At 42.1% G+C, this 24046-nt stretch overlaps 2 protein-coding genes across 4 annotated transcripts in view; one reads left to right on the top strand and one right to left on the bottom strand.

The window, feature by feature from the left end:
• The first annotated feature begins 20254 nt into the window (after positions 1 to 20254).
• LOC127582475 (signal-transducing adaptor protein 1-like) overlaps positions 20255 to 24046 on the top strand; it is a 46732-nt gene continuing 42940 nt past the window's right edge. For both annotated transcript variants that reach the window (XM_052037768.1, XM_052037767.1), the window contains exon 1: positions 20255 to 23427. In XM_052037768.1, coding sequence (XP_051893728.1) covers positions 23338 to 23427 — 90 coding nt within the window. In that variant the 5' untranslated portion in view covers positions 20255 to 23337. The remainder of the gene's footprint in view (positions 23428 to 24046) is intronic.
• The window catches only part of fsd1 (fibronectin type III and SPRY domain containing 1), a 97781-nt gene continuing 97218 nt past the window's right edge, over positions 23484 to 24046 (bottom strand). The window contains exon 16 of one of the 2 annotated variants that reach the window (XR_007958120.1): positions 23484 to 23751. The gene's annotated coding sequence lies outside the window, so the exon portion shown is untranslated. The remainder of the gene's footprint in view (positions 23752 to 24046) is intronic. The other variant, XR_007958119.1, reaches the window with a different exon arrangement.

Below are 24046 nucleotides of genomic sequence, written 5' to 3'. Positions count from 1 at the left end.
TCCATTGTCACTCACAAAATTCTTACAGGGCTCCACAGACTGGATACAAGGAGGATGCTTTCACCAGTTAGAACATAGAACAGTACAACACAGGAACAGGCCCTTCAGGCCAAACCAATCAAACGAATGACACCTAATTAAATGAATCCCTTCTGTCTGCACATGGTCTATATCCCTCCATTCTCTGCATATTCATGTGCCCACCTAAGAGCCTCTTAAATGCCTCCATCGTATCTGCCTCCACTGTCACCCCTGGCAGCGCATTCCATGCACCCAACACTCTCTGTGTAAAAAAAACTTGCCCTGCACATCTCCTCTGAACTTTCCCCCTTTCACCTTAAGTGCAGTCTAGGCTAATTAACCCACCGACCCCACCTCCCCCCCCCCACATGTTTTGAGATGTGGGAGGAAGGCAAAGCACTGGAGGAACCACCACACAGACGGCACTAAAGGCCAGGATTGAATCTGGTTGCTGGTGCTGAGAAACAGCATCTCTGCCAACTGCACCATTGTGCTGTCCGTCTAATCCTCGAATAAAACCAGTTAGAAAAGTCACTAAATGTTGGTAAAATTTTCTGAAAAAGTATGAAGATATTCTTACTTGCTCTCCTTGCCTGTAGACCCTGAGTTTTTTGGTGTTGTTGCCCTTCAGTGCTGATAAATGGTATTAATACAGATGGGTACTCAATGGTCGGCATGGACACAGTGGGCCGAAGGGCCTGCTTCTGTGCTGTGTGATTCTGTGCTGTGTGATTCTGTGACTCTCTATGACTCCATGTTTTTTTTCTTAGAGTATGTCAACAGAGGATGCAAACACGGTGGATCAACTCATTACAGCCCATGTCTGCCTGACCCAACACACAGATCAGAGACTTTTTAGTGATGGCTATTGAATAGAAGGTAATGGGAACGAGGTGAGCTCATGGGACTATTTAGTGTGTACAGACTGAATGGACCAGTTATAGCAGCAAGTCTGTTACTGTCCTACAATATCTGCACCGAGGATGAAAGGGTTATTGAGTTTAGCAGACAGAGTGATCAGCCCTGGCATCAGCTGCTTTAAACTTGTCAACAATAAGCACAAAGTTACTGACTTTATGTAAATAACTACCAGGAAATGGGATAGTTGCATGCAAATTCAGTCCAGAAAACCACTCTATTTATTTCATAATTGCCTGTGGCCTCTTGTGTGAGGCAGAAACTGGCAAAGGGTTCGTCTTAAACCTTGTATTGTTTACCAAAAGAAATACAGTATGGCTTATCGTTAAGACAGTAACACAACAGTCACAGTGTAAGGGAAACAACAGATTGCAAGTGGACCACAAGGTCAGTCTACAATGGGAAGGAATGTTTGATAACTTTAATTTATAAAGTAATCCAGTCTCTGTCAGTTCATGTAACCTCCTTGATACCTGTTGTTGCAATTTATATTCTGATAACTTTTCCCTTCCTTTCCTGAGGGTGTTAACCCCTCCTGGACTATAGCTCCAAGGTCATTGACTGTCATCCTAGAACTCATCCAAATGACCATTCTTTGCTCGTCTACCTGAGGTTAGACATTGATCACTGGGGACATCACAGTTAAGATTAATTGTATTACAATATCTTTATCATATTTTCCAGCACAGTTATTACAAAGCAAACTTGGCTTAGCTTCCTGGTTGAATCTCCCCGATCCATCACCAGCTCTTAGGCTACATCCCACCCGCTAGGCACCCTCAGCACAGAATAGACAAGGGTAACTGCCAAGTTCTGTTCTACATGGCTCAGTGACATACCTGTCATGTTTGCAATTTGTTTTGTTTAATGATTTGGTTATTAACCCAATGCACACCACAAATGAGTTAATTTGTTTAATACCAATTTTAAAAAGGAAAGGACTCTTATTGACTTCAAGATATTCCAAGTGCACAATCACTTGCATTAATCATTTGAAATTGTTGTAATGTAGAAAACACAACAAATTGACACATAGCAAGATCCCACAAAATGCAATTTGTTAAAAACCAGGTTAGCAGTTTAATGAAGACACAAGAGACTGCAGCTGCCTCTTCCAGAAGATTGTTTGTTGGACCAATTTAATGATGCTGACTGGGGAATAAATGTTGGCCAGAACACTATGGATAACTCCGCTGCTCCTCTTTCAAATGGAGACATGAGGAAGTAGACAGGGGCCCAATTTAATGTTTCATCTGACAGGCAATTGGATTATCAGCCAAAAGTTTTGTTCTCAAACCTCTCAAGTGAGATTTAAACCAACAATCCTTGACTCTAAAGCTGAGTCCCCCACCCAATAGCAGATTTGTTTTCATTAATTTTACTGCCCTTGTTGTACCTCAGCATCCACATTTCCATTTCACTGAGGCCAGATTTTTGCCAATTCTCCCATGTCCAAAATAGTTATTATAAGCCAGGAGAAAAAAGCACAAATAAAGGATTTTAATGTTACTTTAACTTCTTAAAAAAAGTCAATAACTATGTATATGCTGTGTATATCGAGTGCATCTGCACTGCTAAGAACTGAGTGTACCAAGTGAATTGACCTTGATACGTTGTTGTACCAGATATTGCTGTGTAATTGGAGAATTACTGCCTTCAATCAAGGGGGTTCGGTTGTTAGCCCTGCCTTGTCTGAGTGATATGACTTGCAACACCAAAGAAACCCAAAGGTAAATAAATATTTCTTGTCTGTATTTACTGTGGAGAAGATCGTGGAAGCTAGGCAGTTCGGGGAAGAGAACAGTGCTGTCCTGAAACGTATCAATATTACGAAAGAGAAGGTGTTGCTGATCCTGATGAGGGGTCTCGGCCCGAAACGTCGACTGTTTATTTCCCTCCTGGATGCTGCCTGACCTGATGAGTTCCTCCAGCACTTTTTGTGTATTGCTCCAGATTCCAGCGTCTGCAGAATTTCTTGTGTCTCTGTGTTGCTGGTCTCAAGGAGTATAAAGGTGGATAAATCCCCGGGGCCTGACCAAGTGTACCCTAGGACGTTATGGGAAGCTGGGAAGCAAGGGAAGAAATTGCTGGGGCCCTGGCAGAGATTTTTGTATCTTCCTTAGCCACAGTTGAGGTACAGGAAAACTGGAAGGTGTCTGATCTTGTGCCTTTATTTACGGGCTGCAAGGACAAGCCAGGGAACTACAGGCCAACATCAGTGGTGGGTAAGTTACAGGAATGGATTCTGAGAGACGGGATCTATCTGCATTTGGAAAGGCAAGGACTGATTAGGGATAGTCAGCATGATTTTGTGTGTGGGATATCGTGTCTCACAAACTTAACTGAGCTTTTTGAAGAGGTAGACGTTGCCTACGTGGACCTTAGCAAGGCTTTTGACAAGGTTCCCCATAGTAGACTGGCCCGGAAGATGAGATTACATGGGACCCAGGGTGAACTAGCCAGTTGGCTTGGTGGAAGGAGTCAGAGGGTGGTAGTAGAAGAGTGTTTTTCAGATTGGAGGCCTGTGACCAGCAGTGATGTGGTGTTGGGTCCCCTGCTGCTTGTCATGTATGTTAATGATTTGGATGAGAATGTAGGTGGCATGGTTATTAAGTTTGTGGATGACACAAAAATCGGAGGTGTGGTGAACAGTAAAGAAGGTTGGGAGGCAGACTCAATGATAGGTGAAAAGAGACATTAAGTTAGTGAGACGGGTAAACGGAGAGAGAGAGTGACAAGGAAACATACATTGAGAGGCAAAGAGGCACCATGGCAAGGTGCTGCCTCACAGCTCTCATGACCCAGGTTCAATCCTGATGCTGTCTATTTGGACGTTCTTCCAGTGACCATGTGGGTTTCCTCTGTGTGCTCCAGTTTCCTCCTACATCTAAGATATGTGGGGTTGTTTGTTAACTGGCTACTGTAAATGTGTAGGTGAGTGGTAGAATCTGGGAGGATTGATGAGTATGTGGGGAGAATAAAATAGGATTAACATAAAGAGAAGTTTGAAGTCCAGCATAGAGTTACTGGGGTGAAGGACCTGTTCCCGGGCTGTATGACTCCAGGATTCTATAAGATAAAGCAACAGGAAAATACAGAGAGAATGGAAGACAGAAAGAAAGGGTGAAATAGAGAATAGATGAAAAAAGAAAGCAGCGACGTCTAGTGGTGAAGTCTCTTGTATCTGTTCCTACTCCAGTGAACTTTCTTCACCAGAACTGTAGCAGAGACCAGGAGTGTGAGCACATCTGACAAAATTTGTGGTCAGTTGCACTCAAAAGTAAGAATACAACTGGTTAATATTGGAATGTATTTCTAAATTATCCAAGCTTTAACAAAGTCAACAATAGCTCTTTAGTATTGAATTCTGCTTGAAAGATCCACTCATTATGTACCCATTCAAAGCCGCCTTATCAAAGTCACTTCAAAATCTTGTTGAAGATAATATCTGCATCTGCAGTACTTTTAGTGTTACATTCATTTTAATCAAAAGTATAGAGCTGTACAAGATAGCCATGATGAGTCTTAAAGGAGAGAGATTAATTTTGGTACGTACCATACTACAGAAATTCAACTATGATCCTCAATCTGTCTGGGAGGCAGTCTGTAATGGTCCATAGCTCTCTAGAACAAGTGATTTGATGAGTGAAATGATGGACTTTTGAAGGTTATAGCAAGTAGAAGAGAAAAAAAAGGGTTGTATTGGGAGAATGGGAGAAGTGCAAAAGTTGGGGACGAAGCAGTGGCTGGGGAATAAAAGAAAAATGCTAGATCAAAGAGACATAATTCAGGAAGACTTTAATAAAGGAAAAGTACAACTATAATTTCTGGGTCTAGTAACGAATGATTATGATTCCTCTCTGAAATGCTTGGTCTTGAAAGCTGAGTCAGGCCCGGTCAGTACACGGATGAGAAATCCTCTGGGACTATCCGATGTAGTAGGCTTACCTGCCAACAGAGGCTGCTCTCAGCTCTGCACAATCATCAGCCTGTCCAGTGCTGCTTTCTTGCTCTCTCTCACTTTCCATGGCCCTATTTCTTTCCATTCCCCTGATGAAAGACGAAGGGACACAGATCAAGGCAGAGCGAAACAAAGAAATATGCCAGGAAATAAACAATCATAAAACACGGAGCCTTGAAATAAAAAGAACCAAAGTCTGACATTAACTACTTTTAGAAGGCCTTTGGTAAGGTGCTGTGGAGAATGTTATTGAACAAAATTATAACATGTCGGAATTAAAATCAAAAGACTGCCAATGTTGGAAATACAAACAGAAAACATCTTCTTCCACAGATGTGGCCTGATCTGCTGATGTTTCCGGCATTTTCTGTTTTTGTTTTTTTATTAGAGCACATGGGGTCGGGCATCATGTACAGGCATGGACTGAGAATTGCTTCTTGGATGGGAGACAGAGCGTCAGAAAAGAGAGGTCATTTTTGAATTGGAAGCTGTGACTGGTGGGGTTCCTCAGGGATCAGTGCTGACATCCCAGCTGTTTGCAGTCATTAATGATTTGGATGAAGGAGCTAAGCATAGTATGTCCAACGTTGCTGGGTGGTAATATGAGTTGTGAGGAGGAGGCAGAGAGACTTCAGAGGAAGGTAGGCAGTCTCGGTGAATGGATACGGACATGACAGGCAGACTATACTGTGGAAACGTGTCACAGAAAAAGATTGAAAAACAGCTTTTCTTTCATTGGTGAGGCACTGAAAGGTGTTCTATTCAGAGGACAGGTGTCTTTTTACACAAATCTTTGAAGATTAACATACAGGTGCAACAAAAAGTCAGGAAGACAATTGGTATGTTGTTGGGCTTTATTGCAAGAGCATTTGAGAACAAGAGGACACTTATATTGACACATGGTGAGACTGTATCAGGCATACCCTGTGTAGGTATGGTCACCTACCTATGGAAAGATAAACTGCTGTCCTGGAGGACTATAGAGGAAGCCTAACCCTCCTATTATAAGGCCTAAAGTGAGACAATGACTGTCTCCAACAAAAAAAAGTCTAATCACGTACCCCTTAAATTCAATGGCATTATGATCAGTGAGACTGCAGTATTGACCAGGAACTCAACGAAACCAGCCAAATAAATATTCTCGCTACAAAAGCAGCTCAGGTACTGGATGCCCTGTGGTGAATGACTCATCTCCTGATACCTCAAAGCTTCAAATCTTTCCCACCATCCACAAGGCATGTCAAGTGTGTGACAGAATACTCTCCACTTACCCTGATGTGTCAACAATTCTCAGGAAGCTCAATGCCATCTATGACAAAGCAGCCCACTTGACTGGCATCTCATCCATCACCATAAACACTCATTCCTTCCACCACCACTCACAGTGGGTGCAATGGGTACGGTCTACAAAATGCACTGCAGTTACTCACTTACACAGCATCTCCTGAACCTGTGACTTCTACCACCAAGAAGGATAAAAGCATCAGATACACAAGAACACCACCTCCTGTGGGTTCCCCTCCAAGTTGCACACCATCCTGATTTGGAAATATATTGCTTGTTCTTCTTTTTTGCTGAGTCTAAATCCTGTAACTCCTTACCCAGCTGTATTTTGGGAGTACTTTCACCAGAAGCGGTTCAAGAAGGTGGCTTGCTTTGGTCAGGCCACACTTGGAGTATTGTGTGCAGTTCTGGTTGCCGCATTACAGGAAGGATGTGGAGGCTTTGGAGAGGGTGCGGAAGAGGTTCACCACGATGTTGCCTGGATTAGAGAGTACTTAGCTAAAAGGAGAGGTTGGACAGAATTGGATTGTTTTCTCTGGAGCGTCAGAGGGGAGACCTGATAGAAGTTTATAAAATTCCGAAAGGCATAGACAAGGTAGGTAGTCTTTTTCCCAGGATGGAAAAATCAAATACGAGAGGGAATAGCTTTAAGTTTAAAGGAGATTTACGTGACAAGTTTTTTGCACAGAGTGCGGAGGGTGCCTGAAACGCACTGCTAGGGGAGGTGGTGGAAGTAGATATTAGAGCAACATTTAAAAGGCATTTGGACAGGCACACGGACAAGCGGGGAATTGAGGGATTATAGACCACATGCAGACAGATATGCTTTCTAAATTGGCATCACAGTTGTCATAGCCATGGTGGACCAGAGGGCCTGTTCCTGTGCTGTACTGTTCCATGTTCGCTGAACTGACACACCACAGTGAAGTTATCCATATACCTCTGAACCTGGAACCAAAACAGACAGGAATGATTAGTATTTGGGAGACATTTTCTTGTCAGCAGAGGCTGACAGGCTAACATTTCTTATTTCAAGTTCTTGAGACTCCAGTGATTCATGTCAGCCTTCCTGAAGCAGTATTCCTGGCAGAAGAGGAGGTGCTTCCCAATTGTCTGAAGGCATGAGTCAGGCATGAGTGTGTAAACTGACTGTAATGATTCTTGAAATTTGATTACGTGTTCTCCCCAGTCTCCAATTACCTGACCAATTTAATCAGCTTTTCTTTCATCCTTCTTAGTTTTACTTGTTTACATAGCTAATAAGCAAAAAATGAAGCATATGGACAAGTTTGTTTAAATTCCCCCTCTTGAGTTTCCACCCAGCACCAGTGTCCTGGAAGCTAATCTTTATTTTCTGGAAGTTCCAAAGCAATTCTGGAGGATTGGCAACCCTACTATATGCTGTAAATCCAAACATTATTTTTGGCTGTAGTTCCTTTCAATCTGTGGTCAAAGCTGAATGCCACTGCTTGTAAATTCCATGCAGTCAGACCCAGGTATCTTCTCAAGTCAATGTCTGCCTTCAATAGATGTTGTCACTTGCAAGAGTAAAATTAAATCAAGCTTGGCAGGATATGATCAGAAAAAGATATCGATCAAGGTTTGCCTTTGTTGTTTATAAATTAACCTCTCTGGAGCTTTAATAACTTGGGCTGCAAAGAAATGGTGCAACTTCTGATCATTCTTGGGAGTTGGGGGAATTTACATTGACATCTTGTAGTCCTGGGCTGTTTACAAAGGAAGTTTGGTTCCTGATTAGTATCTGCAATCTTTTTCTCTTGTTAAAGGCCACAAAGATAAAAGGTCAGAATTAGAACAAGAGATACATAGTCTAAAGTGACTGACATTCTGTGTGTCAGGAATGACGTACGTAAAAGAAAAGAATGAATCCCTTTTTGTGATGGAGGAACTTCTGGTTATAAATAGAAAGAGACAAGTAAACAATTTTCTGGGCCTTCAGAAATGTGGGTGAGCCTGTCAGACATTTCTGGTAATACTTTGACTCAGTGCGCCTAAGGCATTCTTGGAATTGTGGATGCTTTACATTGAGTATTGAATTTGGTTTAACACTTCATGGTGCATACTTGGCTGTACAGTTCACCAGGCAACTAGGGGCAATTTTTGTCTCATGATAATCTCAGGATGGAGCAGTAATAAGGTTATGAGTTGATTTTAACAGGTAAGGATAAGTGATGCCTAGGGTGGATACATTTTCAAAATGATATTGTGGAAACCGGTCAAAGAAGGGAATGGTTGTGCTAAGTTATCAGAAGGGCTTGCTGTGGTCCCATTCACGTGAAGGTTTCATAGGACAGGGATGGCACAGTGGTGCAGCTAGTACAGCCACTGCCTCACAGACCCCGGTTCAATCCTGACCTCCAGTGCTGCCTGTGTGGAGTTTGCACGTTCTCACTGTGACTGTGTGGGTTTCCTCCGGGTGCTCTGGCTTCCTCCCACATCCCAAAGACGTGCAGGTTGGTGGGTTAATTGGCCATTGTAAATTGCCCCTACTGTGTAAAGGAGTGGTAGAATCTTGGGGGGAGGGAGCTTACGGGAATATGGGGAGAATAAAAACAAGGGATTAATGTAGGATTGGTCTCAGGGACTCAGTGGGCTGGAGGGCCTTTCTAAACTCTATGTCTCTATGACTCTAGGAAAGAAGGTCCTGATTACAGGAAGTGGGTGACGAAGAGCTAGGGGGTGGGGTGGGAGGTTGGGGGTTGGTTGAGCTGGCTCTGGACAACAGTAAATAAAGGGTTTTATCTCAACTTTGACTGGCATTGATAGTTAAAGCTGGGAGCAGGTACTCACTACATGATTGCTGGATTCCTGGTGCTGGTTGCGAGGATCCCTGGGAAACAGAGAGCGTCTGCCAGCACTGGTTATGGGAGGGAATCGAACTTGGTCTGAGGCAAGTGGACCATATGTCTTGTGGCCGGCATCCCCTCTGATGCCACATCCATTCTCACCTCTGAACGCTTTCACCTCACACTGCAGTCAAACATCATGTGACTGGAAATTATTTGTTGTAGGTCAGGGTTTATGTCAATCACATAGGGATTGGTGCCACTCCCATCCTTCAGGTTCATATCCTACACTAAATAGTTTAAGAAAACGTAACAAGAATGACCTTTATTCTGTGTTTCCTGTATATCTTACTCATTTCCTTCAATGGAATTTTCACAATTTAGTAAAAGTCCTGCCCCCTCACTCTCCATATCCTTCAATATCTGACCCAGTCTAATCCCACTCTCCCCTCATTCCCCACACCCTTCCATACCTCACCATCTAATCCCACTCTCCCTCAGATCCTGCAGCCTTCAACATCCCACCATCTAATCCATCTCTCCCTCACAGCCTACGTCCCCAATCTCCCACCCAGTCTAATCCCCCCTCCATCACACCCTGCACTCTTCAATATCCCACCTAGTTTATTTTGAGCCTCCATCACACCCTGCACTCTTCAATATCCCATCCAATCTAATCCCTCTCTCTCACACCCCCCTGCACCCTTCAATCTCCCACCCAGTCTAATCCCCCTCTCCCTCACACCCTGCACCCTTCAATATCCTACCAGCTATTTTTGAGGTGAATTAATGACCTGGACTTGAATCTGCGGGGGGAAAAGTTCATGGTTTGCTGATGGCAAGAAGCTCGAAAATGTGGTAAAACAATGTGGCGGCACACTTCAAGAAGGCACAGGCAGACTGGTCAAATGGGCAGATACAAGACTAAATGATCCCTTTTGACAGCAAGAATGAAGACAGGCATTATAAGCTAAACTGCACAATTTTATAGGAGTGCAGAAACAATGAGAAATATTTGAAAGTGACAGTACAATCAAAAAGGCTAGTAAAATAAACCATATGCTTTATGAAGTTTAGTGCGCAAAATGGGCAAGCAATGCTATACCTATAATACAACAGCTCAGCCTCTGCTGCAGTATCGTTCATTTATTGGTACTGCACTTTAAGCAGGATGTTAAAGCTTTATAGAGGGCGCAGAGGAGATTCACTAGAATGATGCCAGGGATGATTCACATGTGAAGATGGTTGAGTTGTTCTTAGGGCAGCGAAGGTTGAGGGCTTTGAAAAAGGTGCTAAAACAAGTGAAAGCTTTTATAAAAGAAAGTGCTGGAAAGATTGGCATCCAGGGGTCATGAGCATAAAGCAAAAAAAGTGCAGAGGCACCATGTGTAGGCAGCTTTTATACACCAGGGGTGGTTGTGATATGAAGTGCACTGCCTGGTAAGGTGGTGGTAGAATGATCAATTGTATCTTTGCAAGCAGAATTGGTAAATATCTGAAGGCATAAATAAAAGTGTCCAAAAGATCAGGGGTGATGGGACTAATTGGTAATTCTGACAAAGAGCTGGCACAGGCACAATAATTTGAATAGTCTCATTCTATGAAACACTTAAGATAAGATATCTTTATTAGTCACAAATACATTGAAACACACAGTGAAATGCATCTTTTGCATTGAGTATTCTGGGGGTAGCCCGCAAGTGTCGCAACGATTCCGGCGCCAATGTAGCATGCCCACAACTCCCTAACCCGTACGTCTTTGGAATGTGGGAGGAAACTGGAGCACCCGGAGGAAACCCACGCAGACACAGGGAGAACGTACAAACTCCTTACAGACAGCAGTGGGAATTGAACCCAGGTCACTGGTGCTGCAATAGCATTGCGCTAACAGCTACACTACTGTGCCTGACCACTTCACTCCATGCGGCTATGAGTCAGGCACAAACTCACAGCATAAAAAAAAGAATGCCCCTAATTAATTGGCTCTGATTTGACAATCCCAGTTAGACACGTCATTTGGTCTGATTGAAATATGGTGTAATAATTCCAACATGTCAATAATCTGACAAAAAGTTCTGATGAAAGCTCACTGACCTGAAATGTTAGTTCTGCATCTCTCTCCACAGATGCTGTTTGACTCGCTCAGCATTTCCAGAATTTTCTGTTTTTATTCCAGATTTCCATATGTGCATTTCTTTTGCAATTGATCAAGTGCATTGTTTTGTTCTTAATTAAGCTTTGTGGATGTTGAATTAAGCTTCCTGGATGTTGTTGCAGAAGCGCACCTGTAGGCACTTGAAGAATATTCTGTCACATGCCTGACATGCTTTCAGAGAAGATTAAGCCAATGCATGATATAACCCTTAAAATTCCTCAGGATTTGTAATACAATCAATCTCTTTCTGTTGCTCAATGAACTGATATTTAGTGGGGATGAAACAAGCAAGTGATTACAAGATTTTATTTTACCATAGGTTTTATGGATTGCCTTGCCAGGAATGGTAGTGAAAACACAATCCAAAATAGCTCTTAATGCGGAAATGGGCAAACATTTTAAAAAAATTAATTGTTTCTGTAGAAAATTCTGAGCAAGGCATCAAAAGGGTAGCTCCATCAGAGTTGGTACAACTACAATGATTTTTCTCAGTCTTGCAATGTTGTACAGTTTCTCTCCCTCTCAATATATCCTTTTGCATTGTTCATTATGTACCAGAGAATATTCAGTTTTTTAATAATGTGCCTTCACCTCCCTCCTATTCTTTTGCCAATTCAGTGCGCAGGACTTTAAAGAATCATGATCCCTGTGCAATCATAACCAATTCTGGTTGGGGATCTTCTCCAAACTCAAATGAAACTGTAACTAACCAGCAATGCACTTGGGCGGATTTAAATAAAGCTTGAGTTAAGTCCGCACTTTAGGATTACTACATGTCATCCTTGTTCCAAATTTATCTCCTGAGATAAGTTTCTTTGGGGCCATTCAGAATTCAATGCAGTCTGCTGGGTGGTCCTGTTATACTGACACGGTATGCTTATGTTTTAAGATAAATTTAACAGGTTCATTAACCTTTCAGGGATCTTTGAACACCTGTTGGGCGTTTATTCTTCTATACTTGCCCCAGGGTTTCATCCCTTATTGCAGTTGTAAAACTGTTTGTGATGCGATAGTTCTTTACCATGCTTAGTCCTGCAAACTGGGCATTGATTACAGCATGAAGTTCATCCAGTATATTTGTGTCCTGTGCTGTTGGCTGATATTTTTGCCCTCATTTGGTGCTGGTGTCTAAAGGTGAATTTCTTCTCCACCTTCTGCACTGCCCTACTGGTAGATAGAATATGACAAATTAATCCAAACACCAGCATCTTGAAGAACAGAGTAAAATGGACAGAAGATGACTCACATCCCTCGATGTTCAGACAGAGAAGCCATTGGAGTGCCTGAAGTTGAGAAAACTGCCAGAGGTTGACGACATACTGTACCTGCAAAACTGCTAAATAATGGAGACAAAGCAATGTTTGCTGATATAACAGAAATTTTCCTGAACTGCATGACCATGGTCTAGCCAAATGACTGGACTCAATGTAACATATGTGTGCTGAGTTGGTTCTTAATGTTGAATGAGCCCATTTCAGAGTGCACAAAGTTGTACATGTGAGACTCAATAACTCAAACAAAAACTGCATAGTTTATTCAATGGCCCTTCAGAGAGTGTCTTGGAGCTTCCTAACTATATTGTTGCAGTCAGACACATGACACTATACTTAAAAAGGTCATAGATAAAGTTTATATTACATTCCTTTTTTTTGAAAGAAAGAAACCAAGATTGATTCAACACAATTACAAGCCTAACCACTTACCACATCTTTGCTGTGGTACTGGTGTCGCACTAGTAAATTCACCAGATATTATTGGAATATGATCCATCTCTGGACTTGATGATGTTGTCTCATCTTGACTCTCATCAGAAAAGTGTTTTGTGGCTTCTTAAACCAGTATGGTATTTACTTCAGGAACATCAAAAACACCCTCAATCTCACAATCATTGCTTTTCTCCCTGGTACTGTGGATGAGAGCAAGTGGTCCACATGAACTTTTTGTACTTCCACACCACAAAATAATTCCTAGAACCATATGCTTCCAATATTTCCTCAACGTCCCATCTTCTCATTTCTGACCCGCCAACATCTCCGACCTACTATGCAGTTTGAACCTCTCCTTTTCTCCTTTGCCTTTTCTCCACCTTTGCTTCCAGATTGGGCAGAGGGTAACTCAGCCTGAGTCTCCCATTGATTATCAATTCCACTGGAGTGTATCCTGTTATGGAGTGTGACATTCTTCTGAGCTCAGAAGAAAGGCTGAAGATGAATGTGATGTTTGATTAAATTTCATAACCTGCTTGTTTAATGTCAACTTCACCATGCAAACTGATCTTTCTACCTCTCCATCTGCATCAAAGTGGTTACAGTGAAACAGTGCTTTATTCCGTTGTTCTTCACAACTTGTTCAAACTGGAACTGTGCACTATTATTTGATACAACTTCTTCCACATGACCATGAGGGGCAAAGGTAATTCCTCTGTCATGCATTCTGTGATGGTGAACTACCCCACATTCTTCACTTTCAACCATTTCGAATGGCTATGATTTAATACTGATACTATCCTTTTTTCACATTAATCTATGGAGAATGGCTTTGTAGCTCATTTCCACATCTACAGGGGTACTTCAGAAGGCTGCTTTCTACAATCCTGCCATACTGAACATCTACCAGCAAATTCTTCTATATCTTTGTATATCCCAGACCAATAAACAAATCCTTTAGCCGCTGCCCTCATGTGTTCTGCATAGAATATAGAACTGTATAGCACAGTAACAAGCCCTTTGGCCCACAATGCCTGTGCTAAACATGATGCCAAATTAAACTAAGACACAAGCGATTCTGCAGATGCTGGAATCTGGAGCAATGCACACAAAATGCTGGAGGAAATCAGCAGGTCAGACAGCATCTATGGAGGGAAATAACAGTCCTGATGAAGGGTCTCGACCCGAAATGTTGACTCTTCATTTCCCTCCATAGATGCCGCCTGATCAGCTGAGTTCCTCCAGCATTTTGTTTTAGGTTTCCGATAGATTGGTTTTCATTTATTTTGAGATGTACTTGAACTTGGTGCTCTTGAATATCCATGTATGAATCCTTAAACATATTTTCATACTGTTCCAGAAGCTTCGTTAAACATGGTGGTGATATCATCACACTAAATGCATGGTTCCAATCCACCTTCAACTCCCTCAGCCCATCTTTTGGCACTGTTTCTAGCCCTGCATGTACGGCATGGCATTTCTCACCAGATGCATTTGCTATACTACACAGACTCAGTAATGGAGCTCTCATTAATCTTCCTGCTTTTGGTCCATATTCTGTGTATCTATTAACATTCTGTGCTGGCCAAAGCTTCTTACATTCTCAGAGACCATTTCCATAGATGTAGTTATCTATATCTGTTTGAATGTTAGATCTAGCGTGTGTATTAACTGGGATTGGACCTGCTCATTGATAACTCTAAACACACACTTACTTCACGTCAAACAATCCAAGAACGCATCAAAGTTGCAAGAGATTTTTTTTGTACTATGTGATCACTAATCATCTCTCCTAACCTCCTGTTACAGATTCCAAACTTATAACCTCAACATTTTCCAGTGGTAGGTTGAAATCCTTTTGCAGTTTTTCTGTTACCTCATTAAATGGGGCATCAGTTATCCAGCAGCAAGTAAATTTGATAATGGGGACACAAGAGATCGCAGATGCTGGAATCTGGTCCTGACACAGAGACTCGACCCAAAATGTTGACAGTTCCTTCTCCCCACGGATGCAGCTCCACCTGCTGAGTTCCTCCAGCAGATTGTTTTTTGCTCCAGTAAGTTTGATAATGTGTGGGTATTTGGCCCAATTTCTTCTAATAGGATTGCTTTCTTCCTTGCATGTTTGAATTAATTCTGAGCATTTTTGCCCTCACTCTTTACCTTAATGCTACTACTTAGCCAGATTCAACCTCCCCATGTCCCCATTATCCTCTATTCAAAGTGTGAATAGAAAGTCAGTGTTACACTTCTGTTAAGATTTCTGATCAAACCGGTTTGGAACCGGATCAACATTTTGTATTGTCTTCTAGCACAACGGCTACTTGACTTGCCTTTTTACTCACAACATATTTGCAGACATTGAAGTAAACGGGTATGATCTTATTGCTATTTGTAAATGTGGCTGCAGGGTGACCAAAGCTGGAAACTAGACATTCCAGGGCATTCAATATCTTAGTAGGACAGGAAAAGGGAGTGGTAGATTAATACGTGATGAGACCAGTGCAGTGATGTGAAATGATCTTGTGCTGATTGATCATGTTGTTGAATTTGGGTCAAGCTAAGAAATAACAAAGTACAGTAAACATTGGTAGTTGTTTAAAGCGCATTAAACAGTAGCTGTAATATTGGACGTAGCATAAATTAGGAAACTAGAAGTGGCCAATGAGAGAGTAATACAACAATCATGGGCGACTTTAACCTATGTTGAGACTGGACAAATAAAATTTACTGTAATATGGTGGAAGATGAATTCATGGGCTGTATACAAGGTGCTTTTCTAGATCAATATGTAGGTGAACCCACCAGGTAAAAAGTTATATTGGATCTTGTTTTGTGCAACAACAAAGGGTTAATTGATGATCTTGTTATCAAAGGTAAACTTAATATGATAGAATTTGACATTGAATTTGGAAGTCTTCAGATGATCAGAAATGTTAACTCTGTTCCTCTTTCCACAGATGCTGTCTGGCCTGCTGAGTGTTTTCAGCATTTTCTGCTTTTGTTTGAAAGTGATGTAGTTCTGTGTGAAACTGAGGTCTTCAATCTAAATGAAGGAAGCTAGGATGGATGAGAGGAGAGTTGGCTGTGGTTGATTGGGAAAATACACTGAAAGGTATAATAGTGGAGAGACCATGATTAGCATTTAAAGAAATACAGGTTGAAGCTCTCTGGTCCTGCAGTCTGTTATTCAGCAACTCCTATAGTCTGGCAGGTTTTTAACCTGTAGTACAGGTCTGTACTAGTTAACTAATTCTAACTAAGATCTAAAATTAGCTAAGATCTGTACTAACCATAGCTAATTAATCTACCAGTTCAACTTTGGCGCTCTTAGCCAACAGCATTTCTGACTTATGGAAATTTCAGGTTACAAGCAGTCCTTTGGAACCCTTACATGACTCAGGGAATGTCTGTACTTAGAAAGAACAGTTCTGCTTCTCAGAGGAAGATGATTAAGGGCAATTTCTGTGGTCTACATTTTCTGTGGTCTGGCACCAGTCAGGTCCCATAGCTGTTAGATGAGAGACCTGTAATGCTAACTTGTAGAAAGAAAAATTCTTTTAGAGCACAAAATCACAACAGGAAAGGTGACTCATCTGTGACTGACAAGAGAAACTAAAGATAGCTAAATTCAAGAAAGCTGAGAAGATTACTGGAAATAGCAGTAGGCCTGAGAATTGGGAGCATTATAGATCTCAGCAAAGGAGGACAAAGGTATTGACAAAGAAAGGCAAGGTAGAATATGAGTGTAGAATAGCAAGAAACATAAAAACAGAATGTAAGGAATTTGATAGGTACTGGTGAGGGCAGTTGTGGCCCCTTACAGACAGTGGCAGGAGAACTTACAATGGAGAATTAGCAATGGCAGAGAAATCAAAGAATTACCTTGCATTTGTCTTCATTAAAGAAGGCAGTCAGCTCATGGGATATATTAGAAAATCAAGGGTTTACTGAGATGGAAGAACTGAAGGAACTAAGTACAAGTCAAAAAAGTAATGCTACAGAAGTTGTTAGTTTAAGAGCTAATAATTTCCAAGAATCCAGTAGTTCACATCTCATAGTTTTGAAAATCGTGGCTTTAGAGATAATGATTATCATCTTCAAAAGTTCTATACATTCTGGAATTGTTCACGTGGATTGGAAAGTAGCAAATATAACCCCGCTATTTACGAATGGAGGGAGCCAGTAAACAGGAAACCATTGGTCTGTTAGCCTGATGTCAATAGTAGCAAAAATGCAGAAATTGAAATTTAAGGATGTAATAATTAATAGAACACCTTGAGAAAAATAATAGGATTGGGCAGAGCTAACTTGGATTTACCAAAGGGAAGCTATGTCCAACTAATCTGCTGCAGTTCTTTGAGGAGGTGACCAGTAGAATATGTGAGGGGAAACCAGTGGGTGTGGTGTATTTTGATTATTGGAAGGTGTTTGATAAAGTCCCACACAGGAGGTTGATCAACAAGGTTAGAGCATATGGAGACACAAGAGATTCTGCAGATGCTGGAATCTGGAGGAACACACACAAAATGCTGGAGGAACTCAGCAGGTCGGGATTGGGAGACCGCTTCGTCGAGCACCTTCATTCCGTCTGCCACAAAAGCAAGGATCTCCCGGTGGCCATCCACTTCAATTCTACATCCCACTCCCATACTGACATGTCTATCCATGGCCTCCTCTACTGCCACGTCGAGGCCAGACGTAGGCTAGAGAAACAACACCTCATATTTCGCCTTGGTAGTCTCCAACCTGACGGCCTCAACATCGATTTCTCCAACTTCCGGTAACCCTTCCCCTCTTCTTCCCTCCTTTTTTTTGTCTCCTTTGTCTTCCCTCATTCCTGTGGCCCCCTTCCCCCTTCTCTTCCCTTTCCCCCACCCTCGTGACCTGTCCATCCCTTCCCCTGCCCTCATGAGCTGCCCATCTATTCCCCACTTTATTCTATGGTCAACTACCGTCTCCTACTGGATTCCTTCTTCTTCAGCCCTTTGCCTCTTCTACTCTCACCTCTTAGTTTCTTATTTCTCCACCTTCCCCCACCCCCACCCTTCTACCTTCCCCCTCTCACCTGGACTCGCCCATCACCTGAACTCACCTATCACCTGCCTGCGTGTGCTCCTTCCCCTCCCCCACCTCCTTATTCCGGCTTCTGCCCTCTCCTTCTCCAGTCCTGATGAAAGGCCACGACCCGAAACATCGACTGTTTATTTCTCTCCATAGATGCTGCCTGACCTACTGAGTTCCTTCAGCATTTTTTGTTTGAGCACATGGAATCTGGGATAGTAAACAACATGGATTGAGACACAAGGGACTGCAGATGCTGGAATCTGGAGCAACAAACAATCTGCTGGAGGAACTCAGCGGTTCGAGCAGCATCTATGGGAGGAAAGGAACTGTCGACATTGCAGGTTGAAACCTGATGCAGGGTTTCGACCTGAAACGTCAACAGTTCCTTTTCTCCCACAGATGCTGCTCGATCTGCTGAGCTCCTCCAGCAGATTGTTTGTTGGCATGGATTGAGAATTGGTTATCGGACAGAAAGCAAAGAATGAGAATGATGGGTTCTCCTCAGGTTGGCAGGCTGAGGGGGCCAAATGTCAAAAGGTACTAGCCTAGCTGGGACTGAGTGTACATAAGAGAATGTAAAAAGGCTTCAAGGGGAAATGGACAAGCTGAGTGAGTGGGAACATGGCAGATGGAATATAATGTGGAAAGGTGTGAAGTTACCACCTTGGTGCATGTCATGGAAAAGCGAATATTTGTTAAGTCGTGAGAAATTAGGACATAGGAGTGCTTGAACACAAGTCATTCAAAGTCAATATGCATTTGGGGCCTAAGATACAGTAAGTGATTAAGAGAACAAGTGATATGTTAGACTCTATTACAAGAGGATTTGAACGAGGAAGTCTTACTGGAAATATATAGGGCCATGGTGACACTGCACCTGGAATATTGTGTACAGTTTTGGTTGTTTTAGCTGAGAAAACATATATTTTCCATCGAGGGAGTGCAGCAAAGATTCAATAGTCTGGTTCGTAGTACTGCAGGGTTCCTTTGAGGAGAGGTTGATTAGACTGGGGCTATATTCCACAGAGTTTGGAAGAATGAGAGTTCCAGAGACCTGAGCTGCAGTGACCTCAGTTCAATCCTGAGTACAAGTGCTGTCTGTGTGGAGTTTGCATGTTCTCTCTCTCTGACTGACTGCATATCCTTCATTTTCCTCCCATGTCCCAAAGATGTGCAGGTTGGTAGGTTAACTGGCCACTATAAATTTGCTCGCGGTGTGTGGAGGAATAGTACAATCTGGAGGGAGTTGATGGGAATGTGGGGAGAATAACATGGGATTAGTGTAAATGGATGCTTGATGTTCAGCCTAGACAGTGGCTGAAGGACCTGCTTCCACGTTGAATGACTCTATGAGTCTATCTCATCAAAGTATACAACATTCTTTAACAGCTTGCTAGACTAGATGCAGGCTAGATGCTTCCCCTATAGGAGGTGAACACACTGACAACATTGACGTTGAAGGCAAACAGGATGCATGGGAGCTAACAACAATGTTTAACAAAAGAGCTCACACATGGAATGGCACTGAACAAAAACAAAATTGTAATTAACAGCAAGCCAATTAGCATAGAACATAGGACATTACAGCACAGTACAGGCCCTTCGGCCCACGATGTTGTGCTGACATTTTGTCCTGCTCTAAGATCTATCTAACCCTTCCCTCCCACATAGCCCTCCATTTCTCTATCAATCATGTGTCTATCTAAGAGTCTCTTAAATGTCCGTAATGTATCTGCCCCCACAACCTCTGCCAGCAGTGCATTCCACGCACCCACCACTCTCTGTGTAAAAAACTTACCAATGACATCCCCCTTATACCTTCCTCCAATCACCTTAAAATTATGCCCCTCGTGTTAGCAATCAAAGTAAAATACTGAATGGCATGAGGCAATGTGAAGTACCCAGGCTTCTCCATCACTGTAAACAGGATATTTATAAAAATAAAGAGAAGGATAACGATAGGTACTTGAGCCATGACCAAACTGACAACAATATAGAAAAAAATAAGGACAATAACATCGCCACTAAAGTTAAATTCCTCAAAACTCTGGTAACCATTGTCATTCAAGGCTGTGAAACTAGGATTCTCATTTGAAATGAAATGTTATTGCAAGGTTCTGTGAATTTTATTTCTGGAAAAGAAATCAAATATATATAGCTGGCAATTAACTTTCCAACTGGAAAACAAAAGCCTGATCTTAACACCGTCAAAAATAGGAAACAGCAATGTTTTGCCTACATCATGAAGCCCCTGGGAACAATACTTCAGGGAATGACTGGAGAGAAAGGGAAGACATAAGAAGGCAGGGTTAAATAAATGTGTACAGTGGGTCAAAATCAAAGTTAAAGTCGAGTTTATTGTGACATGCACAAGTACATGTATGCACAAGTACCTGTATGCACAAGTACATTATGCACAGGTGCAATGAGAAACTAACTTGCATCAACATCACAGGCACAGAGCAACATTATGCCAGCAATCCTTGAAGTCCTTGGACCATGCAACTTGGAACTTATTAACACCAGGAAGGGCACCCTGACAATCTAGTTGGTTGGGCAGCAGAACTCAAAAGACATAGAGGATGACCAGTTGAGTTGGAAATGTAGATCGAAATCACTGAGAACAGAAGTCAGTTGATGCAGCAGCCGAGAGAGGAAATCCGTGAAAATATCCCAAAGGACAAACTCAGAGCATTAGCTTGGATGGTTGGTAGAGAACGGGAATTTGAGGGACTCAAAGGAGGGGAAGATGTCAGAGGAGCAGGTTCTAGTTGATAAACAAATGATCTGGAGATATGTTCAAATCCCACCAAGATAACTGGTGGATTTGAGAGAAAAAACACAGAAAATGCTGGAAATATTCATCAGGTCAGGCAGTATCTGTGGATAGAAGAGCAGAATTACTATTTTAGGTTGATGGCCTTTCATCAGGTCTGATCTACAGTCTGGATACATTAATATTCTTGATGGAAATACAAAGCAACCCAGTTATTAATAGTCCTAATTGTCATTCACTTTATTATATAAAAAAACAGGATTTTCCAAGTCATTAATTTTAATACAAAACTTGAAGTGAGTGAAGGTTGAAGAGATTTGTGTGTATGACCTGTACCCTGAACCTGGCTTTCATGTGGGGCCCTGTCACCCTCTTAATTACGGCTCAGTTCGGGACAGCACACAAAGAAAACCTCATACAGCAGCGGTGAGGTTCTTGAACAAGTCAGTTTATTCAGGCCCTGTTACAGTGTACACTGGGGAGCACTTTGAGTGAGAGCTCAAAGATACTCCACTGACCCAAAAGGCTTCAAGCCACTTATAGTTACAAGTGGATTTTACAATTTCACAATAATTTATGAGTAACCCAATTTTCTTTGTAGTATTTGATTGCTGTTTATCTCTGCTGGAGTTACCTCTATCTGCCTGACAGTCTTACTGGGTACTCTAATTTATGATCTTGTTTTTCTGTGGTGACTCCACTTATGATCAGCTCTCCTCCACTTAGCCTGCATTCCAACATCCATTTGTTTATCTCTGCTCCAGCTAGTTAAGCCTTGCAGTCTAAACACTTCCTTAACCTAATCCTTTTCAAATTTGTATGGCACTTAGGTTGACCATAGTACAAAGTTTCTCAATTTTCTTATGAGATTCCTTGTTCAGTGAACTGTAAGGAGCATATTACTGGACTTCAAGGAGACATAACAAACAATCTGCTGGAAGAACTCAGCAGGTTGAGCAGCATCTGTGGGAGGAAAGGAACTGTCGACGTTTCGGGTCGAGACCCTCCATCAGGACATCAACCCTGCATCACATCGCAGACTTCTCCCAGCAGGTTGGTTGTTGCTCCAGATTCCAGCATTTGCAGTTTCTGTTTCCTCCAGGAGACAGAGACAGGCTGGAGGAATGAGCTGATGGGCAGAAGGTGACATTTAATAGTGAGAAATGTGAAGTGATACATCTCGGAAGGAAGAATGACAAGAGGCAATCAGGAGGTAAAAGTAACTTGAGTTTCTTCTGGCATGGTTGTATCGTTATCATTGCTGAATCAACCCATTAGTTTTGAATGCCATAACCACAATTTTATGGATACTGGCTTGCCTTCAGCTCTGGAGGCAATATAGATTAGAGGGCAATAAAAGGGCTGCAACAACAGAGAGATTTGGAGGTAATTTATTCATTGAAATTGGCAAGGCAGGTTGAGAAAATGGTTAAAAAACAGAGGCACTAGGGCTTTATAAATTGAGGCATAGAGTGTAAGAGAAATGAAGCAGTGATTAACCTTTGCAAAACACTGTTAGAATTGGTGTATTGTGTTCAGTTCTTGATGCCAGACTTTAGGAAAGGTCCAAGGGTTTTAGTGAGGATGTAGAAGAGACTCACTGGAATGATTCCAGGGATTTTAATTAGACCTTGGACATAGGAGGTCTGATAGAGGTATTTCCTAGCACAATGGGTAGAGGCAGAGTAGATGGAGAGCAATCACCATCCGGGCTGTGCCATCTTCTCGCAGCTACCATCGGGCAGGAGGTACAGAAGCCTGAAGTCCCACACCACCAGGGTCAAGAACAGTTACTTCCCTTCAACCATTCAGTTCTTGAACCAACCGGCAAAACCCTAATCACTACAGTATAGCAACACTGTGACCACTTTGATCACTTTGCACAAAAATGGACTTTTTTTTGTCCTACTTGTGTTCTTTCTTGTAAAAATTGTTTATAATTTATGTTTTTCTTGTGAATGCTGCTTATATGATGCTCTATGCCTGCAATGCTGCTAAAAGTAAGCTTTTAATTGCAGCTATGCACACATGCGCTTGTTCGTAATAACAATAAACTCGACTTTGACTTTGAAAGAGTCCCTATTAGCAGAAGAGCAAAGAACCAGGGGACAGAAAGTGAGGGTGATTAGCAAAAAAAAACCCAAAACTGACAGGAAGAAAATTCTTTTTTCCATAATGCATGGTTGGGGTCTGTAATAATGGAGACAAATTCATTTGTAGCATTCAGAAGGGAGCTGGATACGTATTTGATTTTTATTTGCAGGGCTATTGAGAAAGGACAGGGCAGTGGGATTGCCTGAACTGCCCTTATCTGGAGTCAGTATTAGACTAGACTGGCCGAGTAACTTCCTTCCATGCAGTAACAATTCCGCGATTTTGCAATTCTGTAATCTATTTCCATGAATTTGATATTGGATTACAGAGAAGGACTGATAATCCGTGAAATGACAGGCGTTTTGGAAGCAGCCCGGCAGGTTCCCCTGATCCAATCAATGTTAGCGAGGGGCGGGGTCCACCTTGATCCACTTTCCCCTGAGGAACAACATTTAACATTTATAATGCTCACACTTCCTGGAGTAGGCATCTAAGCAACAGACTCGTCGGCTTCGAGAAGATTGTTCGCTTCTAGTAATTTAACCAGTATGTCATCCCCGAGGCCAGTAAGATACAGAGCTTTTCTTGTTCCAGGTTACTATGACGGTTATTTAGGAAAACAGGAGACTAAAAGCCAGGTAAATACACTTCTTATTGATCCATTATAATCCCCTTATCGCAATTTTTGCTTTGAATTTTATGTGTATATTGAAATGTTGACTGGTGCTTTTGAAAGTTTATTGCAACTCGGGTGTCCTCTGGTTGAGTCGATTACTCAAAGGCTGCAGCTGGCTTTTTGGTGCCAAGTTGTGCCAAGTTTTGCCAAGGGTGCAAAGAGTTTTTCACGGATGGTGTAGGAAGTAATTGCTTGAGGTTAGGTGCAGTTAAATCCTCCGCTGGAAACTCGATTGTTGAGGTGAGGTATGCACTGTTGGACCGTTTGTTGCCTGGCAAGTCATCTCCTGAAAGAATACAAACACTTAAGTTTGTTTATACAGCTAATGAGATCAAAGTCCGTGATGTTCCCTGGGTTTTTTGCCTCCTATTTAGTAGCCTATTCTGCAGTTCAAACACTTATGCCTGAAGAAAGAGGTCCTATCATTTGCCTGAAAAATGATATTCAACTCCTTAAACAACTTCTTGCAGTTGGGGGGGGGGGGGGGGGGGAACAAAGTAAACCACTTATAATCTTAGCCATATCTCAAGTGACTCCTTTCCAGGTTTAAAAAGTCAAAATTTCTCAGATTCCTACTTGTC

The sequence above is a fragment of the Pristis pectinata genome, chromosome 24 (genome assembly GCF_009764475.1).
Source record: "Pristis pectinata isolate sPriPec2 chromosome 24, sPriPec2.1.pri, whole genome shotgun sequence".
Classification (NCBI taxonomy): Eukaryota; Metazoa; Chordata; class Chondrichthyes; order Rhinopristiformes; family Pristidae; genus Pristis; species Pristis pectinata.
The sequence above is the reverse complement of the archived record's forward strand: the minus strand, read 5'-3'. Positions and strand labels throughout refer to the sequence as shown.